This window comes from Zerene cesonia, chromosome 18, assembly GCF_012273895.1.
Source record: "Zerene cesonia ecotype Mississippi chromosome 18, Zerene_cesonia_1.1, whole genome shotgun sequence".
Taxonomy (NCBI): domain Eukaryota; kingdom Metazoa; phylum Arthropoda; class Insecta; order Lepidoptera; family Pieridae; genus Zerene; species Zerene cesonia.
In genome coordinates, this window is record NC_052119.1 from 4549835 (window position 1) to 4566061 (window position 16227).

General features: G+C 33.0%; 2 protein-coding genes across 2 annotated transcripts in view; one reads left to right on the top strand and one right to left on the bottom strand.

The window, feature by feature from the left end:
- The window catches only part of LOC119834135 (smad nuclear-interacting protein 1), a 9183-nt gene extending 1283 nt beyond the window's left edge, over positions 1-7900 (bottom strand). Inside the window, exons 1-13 of the mRNA XM_038358428.1 lie at positions 7399-7900; positions 7232-7322; positions 7026-7160; positions 6714-6821; positions 6358-6440; positions 5864-5942; positions 5147-5236; positions 3496-3555; positions 2445-2642; positions 1711-1908; positions 1255-1469; positions 424-550; positions 69-129 (exon numbers count right to left, since the gene is read on the bottom strand). Of these exons, the coding sequence (XP_038214356.1) occupies positions 69-129; positions 424-550; positions 1255-1469; positions 1711-1908; positions 2445-2642; positions 3496-3555; positions 5147-5236; positions 5864-5942; positions 6358-6440; positions 6714-6821; positions 7026-7160; positions 7232-7322; positions 7399-7768 (1815 nt within the window). The 5' untranslated portion in view covers positions 7769-7900. The remainder of the gene's footprint in view (positions 1-68; positions 130-423; positions 551-1254; positions 1470-1710; positions 1909-2444; positions 2643-3495; positions 3556-5146; positions 5237-5863; positions 5943-6357; positions 6441-6713; positions 6822-7025; positions 7161-7231; positions 7323-7398) is intronic.
- A 183-nt stretch (positions 7901-8083) lies between these two features.
- LOC119833978 (armadillo-like helical domain-containing protein 3) lies at positions 8084-16136 on the top strand. Its single transcript, XM_038358240.1, has 13 exons — positions 8084-8585; positions 8789-8949; positions 9481-9648; positions 9949-10060; positions 10784-10948; positions 11335-11476; positions 11723-11805; positions 11971-12103; positions 12183-12267; positions 12434-12666; positions 13316-13442; positions 13659-13813; positions 14103-16136. Exons 1-13 carry the CDS (start codon positions 8317-8319, stop codon positions 14313-14315), a joined length of 2046 nt encoding a protein of 681 aa, XP_038214168.1. The 5' UTR covers positions 8084-8316; the 3' UTR covers positions 14316-16136.
- Positions 16137-16227: the final 91 nt, after the last annotated feature.

The window sequence follows — 16227 nt, forward strand, 5'->3', positions numbered from 1 at the left end:
CGTGTACAAGAAGTCTTAGTTTAGCCATCGGCCGCAGTTTCTTCCTTGGCACGTTTCTCCTGCTTGATCTTGTCGGTAGTGGTGACCGGTAATGCAGCATCTTGGTCATCGTCTTGGGCGTCATCCTTACTGTTAGTGGAAAATATCTTGTTAATTGTTTTATTGCAAGCACACATTTTATCTTAATATATATATATATATATATATATATTAATTACATGTCACATTGTTTGTTCGCGATGGGCTCCGAAAATACTCAACCGATTTTAATCAAATTTGCACAGTTTGATTCAACTTAAAAGAAATAATAGTTTATATTATTTCAATTACGATAAATTACTACCAGGGCGGAGCCGGGGCGTACAGTTAGTTAATTTATAAAATAACATAACAAGAACTATATAATACACAACAGCTTATTACCTATTTTCATGCAGTAGCACGTATTCGCGTTGAGAGAAACCAAATTTCACGACATCCCTCTCCAGCAGCTCCACATAGCGGCGCGGCTCGATCTTCTTGTTATTTACAAATGTGCCGTTTGCTGAATCTGTGAATTTCATTAACATTCTTTCATTTCTGATAGGGTATAAAATAGTACAGAAACTGTAAAAATTTCATTTCGTAAAACACAAAATATATAAGTCACATTGCATACTGTGTAACCGCACAACAGTTGTCGACAACGAAGAATAGCACGTATTTCTTGTTTTTATATCACACTAGACGCTCGTCCCGGCTCCACCCGGATATCTAGATTCCTATTTTATCCCAAGGAAGCATTTAATCAGGATAAAAAGTATCCCATCACCCAAGTCAGTTCATACCTTGTCTGTATACCAAATTTCACGAAAATCCGTTCAGTAGTTTCAGCGTAATTATTGGTGGACAAACATCCAAACAAACAAAGTTTTACATTTATAACATTAGTGTGAAGTGTTTAATTACTAGTTATACTCGGAAAATGGCTATTGACATTATTTGTCCGAGCGCGCACGCATCTGCGGCGGCGACGGCGCAAGATCCAACGCGTGTGACACGCGACGGTTGCCGTTGCATTTCTCGTCTGTGTTCCTTTTATTTTAATATAAGTATCAAAATTATTTTTTAATTATCCTTTTGTAATTAATTACGCTTCATGTACATATATAGGGTACATTCTTTTCAAAATTTCAATTTCACATTTATTTATATCCAAACAAAAGTGAAGTTAGAGGCGCGTGGTGGTGGGGTGGGGGGCGTTCGGGCGGGTACCCAGGTCGATGACGTAGGGGCGCACGCGGCGGCCGGCGCTGCCGTCGGCGCGCTGGAAGGGCGCGGCGCGGTACTGCAGCGCGGCGTGCTGCTTGCTGATGGACGGGTGCTCCAGCGGGATGTCGCACACCTTCTTGTCGCGCCCGATCAGGAACGCCGACTGCCGGTGGATGTACAGAATCGGCAGCGCCTTGTCGCCCTTGAACGGGTAGAACCTGCCACGATTCCGCGATTCATATATTGCATACGTCGGGCGTTATGTCGTTATGTTACTTGCGTATACTATTAAAGAAAGCGCAAGAAAAAGAAATGAGAAATAATTTTTTAAATCTACTTTGATTAAAGCGCGTTTTCACAACAAGAACTTGTTTCAACTAATTGTCTATTCAGTTACAAAACAAAAGTATTTTAATTACGACTTTACGATCGTTAAACAATATAGGTTACTAAGCATACCTCCAGCGTCTTTTCGGTTGCTTAGCGTCATCTGGCTCAGTGTATTTGATAACAACGCCATTGACGGTGTTAGCGTCGGCTGTCAGTTTTCCCGATAAACCGAAGTTCGGTTTTTCCTTCTCCCCTTGTTGACTTCCCTCCTTCTTCACTTCCGTCTTGCCCCAGCTGTAGTCTTTCTTTTCGTCCGCATCAGCAAACCTGAAAGTTATTTGTTACAGCTTAACATCCTACTTCCTATTAATATTATAAATGCGAAAGTTTGTAAGGATGTGTGTGTATTTGTTGCTCTTTCACGCAAAAAATACTGAACCGATTGCAATGAAATTTGGTACGTAGATAGCTGAAAAACTGGAATAACATATAGGCAACTTTTTGTCCCGATATTCCTACGGGATACGGACTTACGCGGGTGAAACCGCGGGGCGCAGCTAGTTGTACATATTCCACTGATTAATTATACTGAGCAAGCAAAGGGTAACTGCTAGCGAAATTCGAATCATATTTATTTTGAATTTATGCTGTATGTAAATGTCATATATTATATGATACTTTTTACTAAACAAATTGTACTTAATGTATAAAAACGTGTAAATAAATACATAGAGTAATTAGTAGTAATACTCAAAGAGGATATTACTAATAATTGTCTTTATTGTGTTTATGCTACAATATTAACGTTTACTTAAAATGATGCTATTTTCTTACCACTTCTATCAATCTCTCTCCTCTCTTACCTGGTCTTTCTCTCCCTAGGCCCGCCTCTATCCGAACGAGCGTCGTTAGTAGGCCTGTGTCTATCCGCGCTACGCTCTCGTCTACGATCCTCTCGTTCTCTGTAGCTGTCTCCATCGCGATCCCGTTCTCCTCTCTCTTCTCTATTCTCGACTCTTCTCTTCTCCTTGTACCGATCTTCCGGGCTTCTGGAATATTCCCTGAAAAGTCGTGCAAAAGATCTATCAAGGATTTATCAATAAATTTTACTGAAATGATTATCAAGATGAATCTGTGATAAATATAAATTAAGATGTGTGTTAAAAAGATATTAACCTTGTAAATTAGTAATGCAATAAAACAATCATGTCAATCAAGTACAATTGAAATTAATTGGACTTCAGATAATAACACAATTATGTACAAGAATCATACATATGTATGTATATATGTACATTATGCAATTAATTAAGAAATAATAATAATAGGTGTTGTGTAACCTTGCTGCCGTCATAGCCTCATATTTACATATTTTTCAGATTAGGCTTTTGTTGAAATAGTAAAAATTAATTACACACAACAGTCAAAATAACTTATATATAAATGTTGGCCACAAAAAAGCACCGACAACCCAAGGAGGGAGACACCACCCAGGAATCGTAAATGGAATTATGATAACAATTTCCAAATTTAAACACAAAAAGAATCACGTCAAACCGTTGAAATCCTGTTATTAAGTAAACCAAAAAAAAATACAGTTGAAATGAGTACCTCCTTCATTTTTTGGGAATTTGGGGTGAAAAGAAACAATCAATGTAAATACTAAATAGTTCGCAGACTACCAAGCCGAAAAACTTCATCATTCAAGGTCACACTACTGCGACAATGCGTATCTTATATAATATAACATTCTTGTTTAATCTTACTCCTCTGAAACGGTTGGACCGAATCAAATGAAATTTTGTAACCCTATTATTTATAACCCTATGAATAAGGCAGAACAGCGTTTGGCGGGTCAGCTAGTATTATAATAATTTTTTTTTTGCCATTTTAAATAGAAAAGACAATCCATACCTTTCCGGTGCTATGGGTTTATCGGGCCGTCCCAACCTTTCGCGACGGACGTCTCTGCTCCTGCGATTGAAACACAATCATCATTTTCCAATGATTTTGTCACTTTTATTCATAACAAGCGACTTAACATTTAGAAATTTTTTAATTACGACAAATTTCCAATCATATGTTGTCCATCAAAGTAATAAACGAATTATATCTCATAAAATAAATACGTATTATTTCTTCATCGGTATAACATTTTTAAACCGTTTTAATGGAACTACGAAACAAAAGGAAAACGTATCGTTAAGGCCTAAAATGTACATTTCAATTAAAATATTAAACGTAAACATCAAAAACATCTTCACACGAGGTAGTTTGACACTCCTTATACACTTACCGTTCAGATTTCAAATAACGATGATTCAGGTTCATTTTAAACATACCTACTGATTTCATCCATTCGTGGATATCTCTTATTACAATAGTAGTTCAAATAATGAAGCATATCTAATTAGTTAATTGACGAAGGCTATATCAGTTTCTCTTTGAATTTGAAGTCCAATATCATAAGTCCTATGGTGGCTATTCTTGGTGTATTGATTAATGTTGACAACATTAAAAATTGGCTTCTTTGCTTTCATGATTTTCAGTTTCATATCTTTGTAAAATTTATTACTTCTATGTAATTCTATCCAATGCTTCTGATGCCTGCACATTTTTAATCAATTCTAAAATTGCATTTAAGTGCCTCATTAAGGTTTTAAATGGTTATTCTCTCAACTATGTTGCAACATTGTTAAACGACTATTGTATTGTTGAAAAAATAACTGCATTCGCTGATCCATACTATAAGACTTTTTTATCCTTTGATCCAGTGCTTCTTTCTTTACTTCTATCAACATCTTCAAATAAATCTTTAACGATACTCTAACACCAAAAATAAATGACCTAGATAGATCGAGTCTTCGAAAATGACATTTTGCAGTACAATTCTCTCATTCAATATGAATGTAAGATACAAAATATAATTTTTTAATCAATTATCCAGTTGTGAACATTCTTCTAAATTTATTTTAACGGCGATAGATAATGATGATTCAGTGAATTTTTTTTCTCCTGTGGATTCTATATTTTCAGCAATCATTGCATAAACAACACAATTTTTTCATGTTAATCAGTCCATGGGTGATTATCTCATTTGATATAATAATTTTTTCCTTGAAATAGTGATAGAAAAACGTAAAAAACGAAGAGTCATGTTGGGTAATTCAACAAACATTCAAATCTTATATCCATAAATCTAAACGCTCAGATATTATATGCGTATGCTCTCTGAACAAACGTAACAATAATGTTTCACAGTCGCCTAGAGCTGTTACTATTAATGGTGAAAATTTTAAAATATCTTTGTAACAGTAATACATTCGGTCTGCACTCATTATAATTTTCTGTAGAGATGTCACTGTAAAAACAAATACAGTTGTTTAACGACGCGGTACAGATACACTTTACAGATTTGCGACACAGTCATGTGAGAAAATTATAAAATATATCTATAATGTCTCAACAAGTTGATTTCTTTTGGTAAACAATCTTTTAAATGTTTTCTTAGTATGTAACACCAATATGATAGAGATATTGTTGAATGATTCCAGTGCGGTCTCACCTGTCTGATGAACGGGTTTCTTCTTGGAATCTCTCACGCTTCTCTGGGTATTCCCTTTCGCGGAATGCCACTGGTTCTGGAGGACCTCGCCTGTATATATAAGAATATATAATACTAGCTGTTCGCCCCGGCTTCGCCCGTGGTACATATATAGTCTATGTCACTCGTGGATAATGTAGCTTTCGAATGGTGAAAGAATTTTTAAAATCGGTCCAGTAGTTTTTGAGCCTATTCATTACAACCAAACAAACAAAGTTGTCCTCTTTATAATATTAGTGTAGATAACCGATTACCTTTGTGTTTTATTTCTTATTTGTTTGTGGCCATTTCTTTATCTGGATATAGTGAAAAGGTCAGACTTACAAATCTCATTCCCATGACAAATTTCTATGAGTAAACGTGAAGATAAAACTTACTCTCGCCCATGGCTTTGCATGCGTTAAATTCGAAATTCTTTAATAGCTGTTATTATACACACAAATCTGCCTTTTAAGTCACTCTATTTATAAAAATAAAAACATTAAAATCTGTTGTGTAGTAAGATTTAAGCATACAGAGGGACCGACAGAGAAAGCAACTTTGTTTTATAGTATGTAGTCATAGCATACTTGATAATTGTTAACAAATTCCTGCAAAGGTTTAATGAGTAAGAAGAACACAAAATATGTAAAAGCCATAAGAATGAATTAAATATGTTTTGATATTTAATAACTATACCTTTGATGATACTCCCTTTCATCCGGAAATTCCTTTCTAATAGGACCTCTCTCTCCATACTGCTTAAACTTATTGTTACCTATGAATTAATATTATTACTTTCAAAACATTTATTTTTCAAAAAAGCTTAATTCAATTCATTCAGAAACTTTATCGGAAATATTTCTTTATGTGTCCATTACTCAAACAATAAATTATAATGAACTATAAATAGATACACAAAATTTTTCATATTCTTTAGCATTTATCTCATCACTAGCTGCGCCCTGCGGTTTCAACCGCGCAATTATGTCTCCCGTAGGAATATTTGGATAAAAAGTTGCCTATATGTTATTCTAGTTGTCCAGCTGTCTACATACCAAATTTCATTGCAATTGGTTCAGTCGTTTTTGCGTGAAAGAGTAACAAACACACACACATCCTTACAAACTTTCGCATTTATAATATTAGTAGTATAGGATTAGTAGGAGGATAGGATAGGATTGTAAATATACCTCTTGGGTCGTCCCTTAAATAAGGTTCATTTCTTCGTTTTTGGTATCCATCATCAGGCCTAGGATCATCATAGCGTGGATGCCTAAAACATTTTACCATGTCTAATTTATTACTCATTAAAGCAAATACAACATTTCAATTATTAATAATAATTATAAGACTGATAAGAGAACTCATTAGAATACCACAATTGCTGAACAATCTAATTATCTTTATACATAACCAAGCAAAGAAATATTTACAGAATTATTACATCTTACATTATACATTTTAAACAAAACTATACAACTTGTTGTCTTCGTGTAGATATTTCTAGTAAAATGTAAAAAGATGTAACATGAAATACTACACAAACCTTTTGTACTGATCATATTCCCTTGCTCTTTGATTATACTCATTGTACTGACTACTCTGACCATATTTATCTCTATTCCTATCAAACCTTTCCTGTTGTGGTGGATATCTAAAAATAGTTTTTAGGATTAGAAAGATTTGCTTTTGTATATGTGACATTTTAATTTCAAATTAATTATGGTGTGTTTCAAAATTGTTAATTAATGAAAAGATTATGCAACACATTTATGACATGCAAACATATGACATGAAACTAAACATATTGATAAATCAAATTGTGATAATGGAAAACGCAAGATGTATTAAGTTCTACCTTTCACCACGCTCTTGCTCAGGATAGTAGTTATCTTGGTAATGTTGTCTACGATCTTTACTAGAGCCTCGATAAAACCTCTCAACTTCATTTTCCCTGTCATAGTCATTGCCACCAGATTGTGAGTATTCTTTCCTATACGAGCAAAAATTTAAATTTCAGGCATTTTAATTTTTTTAATTTATTAATATTGAAATATGCCTTACTGGTAGTATGTTCTACATGGACGCTGTTCTTCAGAATCAGCACGACATTCCTTGACAACACTGTGTAAGCGGCGTTCAACACTGACATGCTCTAAAACATTTTTCAACTATTAGGTACTTTTTACTAAAGTAATGATTTAAGATACTTTTTTACGATATGATTTTACCTTCCTCCTCAGATGATCCGTGGGCTCGTTTTGAATGCTTATGCTTATGCTTCCTTTTCTTCTTTACGGATATTTCACCCTCACTAATTGATATGTTGTCATCGGAGTCATTATGTTCAGATTCGGAGCGACGCTTCTTTTTACCATGCTTTCGCTTTTTTTTCTTATGTTTCCGTTTCTTAACTCTTTTCTGATCGCCAGAATCACTTTCAGACTCCGAAGAATCTGCCCTCTTCTTTTTCTTTTTATGCCGGTGATCAGATACTGAGGAAACATCGCTTTCGCTATCAGAGGAACTGCTTGACTTCTCACTTACATCTGATTCTTCAGATTCTTCTGACGAATCATGATGGCGTCGTTTAGATTTCATGGCGACTGCTTAACAAGTATTGTCACTGTTTTCAACACGTTTCGATAGTAATAGTAAACAATTAACAAAAACAAAATTGGCACACAATAAAATAAAAGTCGATCATCAGCCACACTGGTGTCACAGACTATAACATTCATAGACAATAGAATTAAGGCTTAGGATAGACTACAAGTATTTTTTTGACATTAAGTTAGTAAAGTGAGCCCATTCACAGCCCGAAAAATAAGACGTATTTGTCATATTTTCTTATTCGTTTTCAAGTCTGGCATTGAGTTTATTTCATTTATTTATGAATTGTCATTGACGGCTGATCAGTGACGTTCAATGTTCACTCTTCTTATCATCTTTTTAATCATAATAAAAGCAATATAGAATATATTATTACATTATTTACCTACTTAACGTGAAAAAGAAAAAGGACATCGTTTTTTATTTTTAACAATTAGTTTAATAGGAATAAAAAACTAAAAAACAAGTGTCTAATATAGTACATTTTAAGGTTACCGTAATATTATTGTTAAACAGTACTTTTACTCTCTTTTATAATGGCTATGAGAAAAAGGAGTGGTTCGGGATCCAAAAGACATCTTAAAGAGAAGGTAGTTCAGATTTATGAATCTTTCTTCAGAGGCGAGGATCTTACTAGCGATAATCCCACATTTTGGGATGAGTTTTTTCTGCTGAAACCGAAGATTCCGCAATTGGAAGCAGAAATACAAAAATTAAGTCCGGAGCAGTTGTTGAACATGAAAGATAATATTAATTTACTAGTTATTCAGTGCATTGAAATGTTAGGACAAGAGCACCATATCAGGTATGTTGTACTTATGAGACTTCAATATAGGAAAGTGAAATAGTGGGAATTGTTTATTAATAAACAGGATAACAAAGCTGGTATTCTACCTTCAAGTTAACTTTAGTCCACTTTATTTGTAAGGTTAAATAAATTATTACTATTCCTAGTCTGTATAAAATTTTGTGCTTTCTTAATATTTGATGATGGTCTCCATTTCACAGGTTAGTCTATGCACTGCAGACTTTTAGTGCTTTACTCACTACTATGTACCAAAGACTTGCACAGGATTCAAATATAAATATTAAACTTATACTTCTGGGTACAGAGAGCCCTAATGCTAAAATGCAAAAACTATTGGAGCACTGTAATGCTGTACTATCAGGTATGAACTATATTACCTACTCATATTTGTTTCAGATTTCAATTTTCAGTGTGAGCATACCAATAGTTTTATATTTTACTGTAATTTTCTTTGACTCAAAGGCTTCACTGAAAAGTGTTGTATGTTAGTCATCATTGTCATCAGCCCATACATGGTCCAAAAGCAAGGACACATGCTTTTCTTTTTAATGTTTGTTTCTACCAATTGTTTTCTACATTTACTATGTTTCCTTTCTCCATTTAGAGCAGTGTTGGTGTATATAATAGTCAGATAGATAAAAAGTCAATTAATTTCTTACATAAATAAAATTAGTTCTTGCTCACAAATTATTAAAAATCAAAGTCTCCTTGGTTTACACATTTTTTACAAAATTTTAATTGTTTGTAATTTTGTAAAATCATTTGATATTAAATATAATAAATAAATATTAATCATAATATTTATCAACTATAGCTTGACTTAATTTCTTCAAACTTGTATTATTTGATTATTAAATGATTTTAATGTACTCCACACCAATTTTTGTTTCAGGTGATGTTCCAGACAGTTTAAAATCAATGGTTCTTAAATTACTTCTCATAATAGCAACTGGTATTGACAATATTGATGATAATCCACTAGTGGAATATTTGATGATGAATTCATTGTTCGAACCACTGATACACTTACTGTGTACTTCTACGGAACGCCAACAGCATGGTGAGTAATATATAAACACATTATTTAGCAGCAAAAGATGTGTTTTAATTTTTAGTTTTATTTGTATAGTATGTATATGTATGTGTATGTATATGTATAATAGTAAAAAAATATTCCGAAAATGATTTAATTTCATGAATTTGGTTTAATAGAGTGAGTTTTTGTTAAAATCCAAAAAGAAATGTATTTTTTTTTATATTCACACTTTTAAATTAAATTGTAATAACTTGTCAAAATTTAAAGCAGCTGTTACATAAATTCCGTAAAAATATGTTTTAATTTTGTTTTCGATTTTTTAAGGTTATGATGTTGTACTGCTACTAATGTTCCTGGTTAATTATAAGAAACAAGAGTCTGCCAATCCTTATGTTGTTAAATTATCAATTCTGGATGATGAATTGGCTCTGAATGGGTATGATTTTTTTTTAAATCACTAGCAAGTCTGTATATATATAAATAAGCAATAATCAAAATTATTATGTATCCACTCTTAACTGAAAAACACAAAAAATAATATTTTTTAAATATTTTCAGTGTGAGATCAACTCTTAAAGAAAGGTTAATTATATAAGTTAGATTCTCACTGTTTGTAATTTTCATTTAGATTTTAGAGGAATATAAAAATTAATGTAAATGAAATATAAAGGTATTTAAACCTAAAATATGTTAATGCCACAGAAGCTGGAAGAAATTGAGATTTAAAATTCTCATTAGCATGGGGAAATATAGGACAAATTAGACATGGTGGTCTTTTGTTATAATATAATTGTAAATAAACGTAACAACTATCTTAAAGAGAAGATTTTTTTTTATTTTTTGTTATATTATGAATACATTGACATTTTTATCCTATTGATATTATAAATGCGAAAGTTTGTAAGTATGGATGTATGGATGTTTGTTACTCTTTCACGTAAAAACTACTGAACCAATTGCAATGAAATTTGGTACGTAGACAGCTGGATAACTGGAATAACATATAGGCAACTTTTTATTCCGATATTCCTACGGGATACGGACTTACGCGGGTGAAACCGCGGGGCACAGCTAGTTATACTATATAAAGTCATTGTTCTGTAAGTAATTTTATCTTTTCCTATGTGTTTGTAAGCTTAATTATTTATTTACATTTCAGTTATGGTCAAGTTATAACAGCTGCATTGAATGATTATGTAATGTCTACTTTTGGTGGTATGCAGACAAACACTGGAGGTTGGCTCAGCTCCCTCACAAGTATAGTGGGAGGAATATTCCTAACAAATGATGACACTCAGCCTGTTTTTCGGGGACAAAGAAATAGGTATTGTGGATTTTGATTAAACAATTTAAGCAGAAATTAATTTTCTTATATATAAAATTCTCGTGTCACAATGTTAGTCTCTATACTCCTCCGAAACGGCTTGACCGATTCCTCTGAAATTTGGTAAGCATATTGGGTAGGTCTGAGAATCGGCCAACATTTATTTTTTCTCCCGATATTCCTACGGGATACGGACTTACGCGGGTGAAACCGCGGGGCGCAGCTAGTTTATATATAAAGTCTTTTTGTTATTTGAAAGTTAGAGAAAGTTTGTATTTGAGAGTATTCAACATTAGTAACACATTGGTGTTTACATTGGTACACATCAATTTTTTTATAATTGCAGAGTAATTCAAAATATGTTCTTCTGTTTGTTTTTCCTGTAGTGGCGGAGAAGAAGGTATGCTGCTAGCGTTATACGAAGCAGCTCATTTGAACCGCAATTTTATGACGACGCTGGCCCATTCATCATCAGCTGCTGCATCGTCGGCTCCACCCTCACCACCTGCCACATTACCTCCGCACCAGGTGGGTTTCGTTTCCCACTTAAGCATACATCATCAAAACATATAAATATCGAAACTTGATAAGTTGAGAAACATTGAAAATTGGAAAAGTTAAGTCACAGGAAATTTCATGTTAAATAGCTCATATAAAAGACAATTAAAAATTAGATATTAAAAATGCAGAATAAATTTGTGATTACGTTTGTTACGAGTTTGTAAAAAGTATGATAACTTCTTGATATAAGATCTAACTTTAATTTCTTTTCAGAGTCCACCAAATTTAGCCCAAATTCAGGCACTGATAGACAATGAGCAACCAACAAATTTATTAGTTACTTTCTTCCAGTATTGGTAAGTTAATTCTGCAAAATTTTTCTTATGATGCCTTGGGCATGATGTATTTTGTAATTGATAATTGTGAACAATTTAAAACTACGAACTTGGCACTGAATCTTATTTTTGTCATTAAAATAATATTAATACTCGTGTAAATAATATTAATTATTATTCTTACAGTTCAATAGTAATGGCGGACACTCGGACGGAGGCGAGCATCAACAAATGTAGCCTTTGCTTTATCACACTTACATGTATTGTTGAAGAACAATTCGCTAATTCCATAATGCACGACCAAAATCTTACTTTCAAAGTGAGTATAAGTTCTTGGTATCCTATAAGTTTTTAGTGCCATTTTATACAATGATAAAGAATAATTTATTTATTAACAGGTCCAGTTATACAGACTGCCAATGCGCCATAGAAAAATTGTACTTGAAGAACCCCCTTCGCAGCCATTAGCGTCTACATTAATAGGTACAATAATATATTTTGATGCTTATGAAATCATTTCAATGTTAATACATCATACTTAAAGACCATTGTAAAATAAATTTCAGCGTCAACCAAGGGTCGGTTTTGAGACCGCTTCTTTAAATAATCTATGTCAATGGTAATGGTCTATACAACATTCTCTTTTCAGATTTGCTTGTAGAATTTATGATGTGTCACCTACTAAAGAAGTTCCCGGGTGAATTGTACGAAGTGTGTATAGGTGTTCTACAAAGGGTACTCAGCTATCAGAAGCGATGTAGAGTGCGGCTGGCTCGCGACTGGCGCCCACTGTGGGCGGCGCTTATTGCGTTGTTGAAGTTCCTTGTTACTAACGAAACTACGCTGTTGAGGAGGCATAATATATTCTTAATGGCGCAGCAGGTGAGTGTTAAGTGGGAGGTGTATTGAAACTGTATGATTTTTTTTTTATGTCATAGCGGGCAACTGAGCTGGTGGTTCGTCTGATGGTAAACGATCACCACCGCCCATGAACATTCGCAGAGGCTCAGACCTCTGAAAATGCGCTGCCCGCTTTAAAGGGATAAGGGATAAGGAAAGGATTGATGACTGGAAAGAAGGAATGGACTGGGAAGGGTTAGGAGAAGGAAATAGGCCTCCGGCTCCCCCACTCACCGTACGAAACACAATAGCAAGCTATTATTTCACGCCGGTTTTCTGTGGTGGTGTGGTACTTCCCCGGTGCGAGCTGGCCCAATTCGTGCCGAAGCGTGCTCGACTACCACATCAAGATTGTATTCATATAATAGAAATATATAAGTAATGTCACACTATGTCACTCATATGGCAGACAGTAAAAGATTACATCTAACTAACATATATTATACTAACAGTCTAAAGATCAGGAGTTTATTTGTTTGCTTGTATGAGCTTGCCTCAAGAACTACCGGACTGATTTCACAATTGTCATAACTTCGATAAATAATGGATACAGTACCTAACCAATTACTTGTTAGTATTTCCTCAAACAAAATAATAATGATTTCTCGAAATAATGTCTTAATTTTTTCAGGTAGTGAATATTTTTAACCTGTTTATCACATTCGGAGATACGTTCCTGCCCACCCCAGCGTCTTACGATCAACTGTATTACGAGCTCATCAGGATGCATCAAGTTTTTGATAACCTGTTCTTTATGGGTATGTTTGCTTTATCTTTTATCTTGCTATGTTGTATATATTTCTTTTAATTGTGAGAATTTAAATTCTCGTTAAATTGGAATAACAAGGTAATTATGAAATGAGTACTAATTTTTAATTCTTTACATTTTTGCATTCATACATCGCTTGAGATAAATTAAAACATTTGAGATTTATTAAGATAAAATAAACATTTATTCCGTTTTGCCATAATAGCGCTAAGATATTCGACCGGAGACGGTGAATATAAAGCGGAGGCGTTACGTCTAGCAAACTGTATGGTGAACGTTCGCGCTATCATACAACACTTCTCGGCTAAAATTGAGACTTGGTTAACCTCGCAACATTTGTCTACGCCTACTGAAGATCAGGTAACTATTTTTAACATATAATTTATACATATAGTAAAAATGGAAAATAATTCTAAAACCTATATATTTTACAAAAAACCTTGTGTAGAAATTTTGTTTGAAGGAGTGAAGTAACACTTCAGTATCGCTAAAGTATCACTTCTCGATTTTTCCACAGTAATTATTACTTAAATATAAACGAACGCGATTGGATACTTGACGGCAGAACTCGAAGGCAATACCGCTCTACTCTTATAGCTTGGACTAACTGGATCCTGACTATAAAAATTCCCTTATTTTTTGTTTACAGATATTGGAGGTAGTCAGAAAAAATTACGACAGTCTCATATTAAAACTGCAAGAAGGTTTGGAGTCATACGAGCGATACTCTGAGAAGTCGTATCGGGCGCTACTATCGAAGTTAGTTAAGGGCGCTACTGCGTGCGCGCGGCAACGCAGCGACGCGGCCGCGCTGGGACACCATTCCGCGGCGCTAGTATCGCATTATACAACATTGGCTTAAAATTACACTTTTGTACGAAGTTCATTATCGCGGGTTGCGAAAGTGAAAAAAATTAAGACCAAAAGTTGGAACAATACTTTTTGCTATAGTTGTGCACGTTGCGCGTGCGCGTAATTCTCTGTGTCACTCTGTCTTATAGAAAGCAAGCCAGTAATTTTCGTTTCGTCTTTCTATTTCAGGTTCATTTAGGTTTTAAAAATAATAAAATTTTGTAACAATTCCATCTCTAATTCAATTAATTAATTTAAAAATCGAAAGGAACTTCGCTCCATCCGGGAGTCTTTTAACACCTCTCAAGTTTATTTGTTTACCGGATTTTAATCTAAATTGAACATATCCAAAAGCTGAGAAACCAAAAACTGACGTATGCACTAGGCTGTTCAAGAAAAGGTTTTGATGTGAAACTCCATACTAGTAATTCTATTAATGATCAGTGTATGAAATTGCGCTTTTACTTTTACTGTATTTTATAAAAAAATTATCGAATTAATAAGTGGAAGAAAAAGTTACCATCTATCACGTTTCGGCATATTTTGTAACTACACAAAGATTATACACATATTGAAGGATTTTCTCTTTCGATATGTGTATAATATGCCACCTAAATTTGCTTTTTTTGTAAGTACTACCAGTCGTGTTTTTGAATTATTATATGCGTAATTTATTTATCAATGGTTTTATGTCTAGTTTTAAATATAGTGATATTTATATAATTTTGTCTAAAAGTGTGTTTTTAAATAGTGCAAGCTAGTGGAATTCGAGAAAATTATAATTATTTACTTCATTATAGCAGACAATGTAAATAAACAAAGGCTCATAATGACTCCCAAAAATATTTTAATATTAACCATTCCACAAAATAAAAAGCAAATAACTTTAGAAACTTTTTTCTTAGTAAGTATGTTACCAAATAGTTTCGTTGTACCTACTATTAAATAAATCTACTATATATACTATACTAGAAAAAATCTGAAGACATTGAAAATTCATTTATATCGAATCTTAATTCGATTTAAAATCGTATATTGTATTAATTGATTTATTAAGTCTGAATATAAGAACATTGTAATATATTATCATTTTTAAATTCTATTTTCATACCGTTTGGCAGGAAACGCGATAAAGTTATAATTTTATAGTTTGCTAATTTAGTGATAAGTAATGTATTATTTGATTTGCCGTAGTTGCTTGGAAATAGTTCTTTATAGGTACATAATCATTGCAGATTTATAAATATATTGTTACATAAAGACTGGGTAATTTTGTCTTGCAGTACAAATTTGGCTCCTAACTTCATAATTGAATATTTTTTTTGTTTGTTTCTAGATGTATTTTTATCTACACATTATTCAGTATATTTTTTTCTCAATAACCAACTTTAGATGCCACCAAAAAAGGCATAAACATCAAAATTGTATAAAATCGTATAAATTGATATTTTTTTCATTGAAATCAATAATCATGAATTATGTGCCAGAGTAACCTAGTGCGTTTGTACCTTCTAAATGTATCGCATTATATCGCTCTCTACCAAACCAAGTAGAATTAATTATAAAATTCTAAACCTTACACTATGGTGTATATTTGAAATTTATCCATTATATTTAATGTTATGTACTAATAATTAACCATATCTAATTGTATAGCTGTATTATTTTATTTGATATAAATGTATAAATGCAATGTATCATGTTGAAAATAATACCATGTATCAAGAAGTAGCAATATTATTTTGTAGGTCTTGCAGGATATATAATGAGATTAATCATGCAATTTTTTTTTAATAAAGTAATTTAAGTCAGTATTATTATACTGCAAATAAGAAGTTAATTTTTTTGTTTCAATTTTAATAAATTTAAATAAAAGACTGAATGTTTAACCGAAGTTTTATTATTGAATTAATGTAATACGT

Excerpts from the sequence above, each read along its gene's own strand:
- LOC119833978 (XM_038358240.1), top strand. The coding sequence starts at position 8,317 with ATGGCTATGAGAAAAAGGAGTGGTTCGGGATCCAAAAGACATCTTAAA. Across the intron at positions 8,586-8,788 it reads GGACAAGAGCACCATATCAG|GTTAGTCTATGCACTGCAGA; the intron begins GTATGTTGTACT and ends TCCATTTCACAG. Across the intron at positions 11,806-11,970 it reads GTTACTTTCTTCCAGTATTG|TTCAATAGTAATGGCGGACA; the intron begins GTAAGTTAATTC and ends TTATTCTTACAG.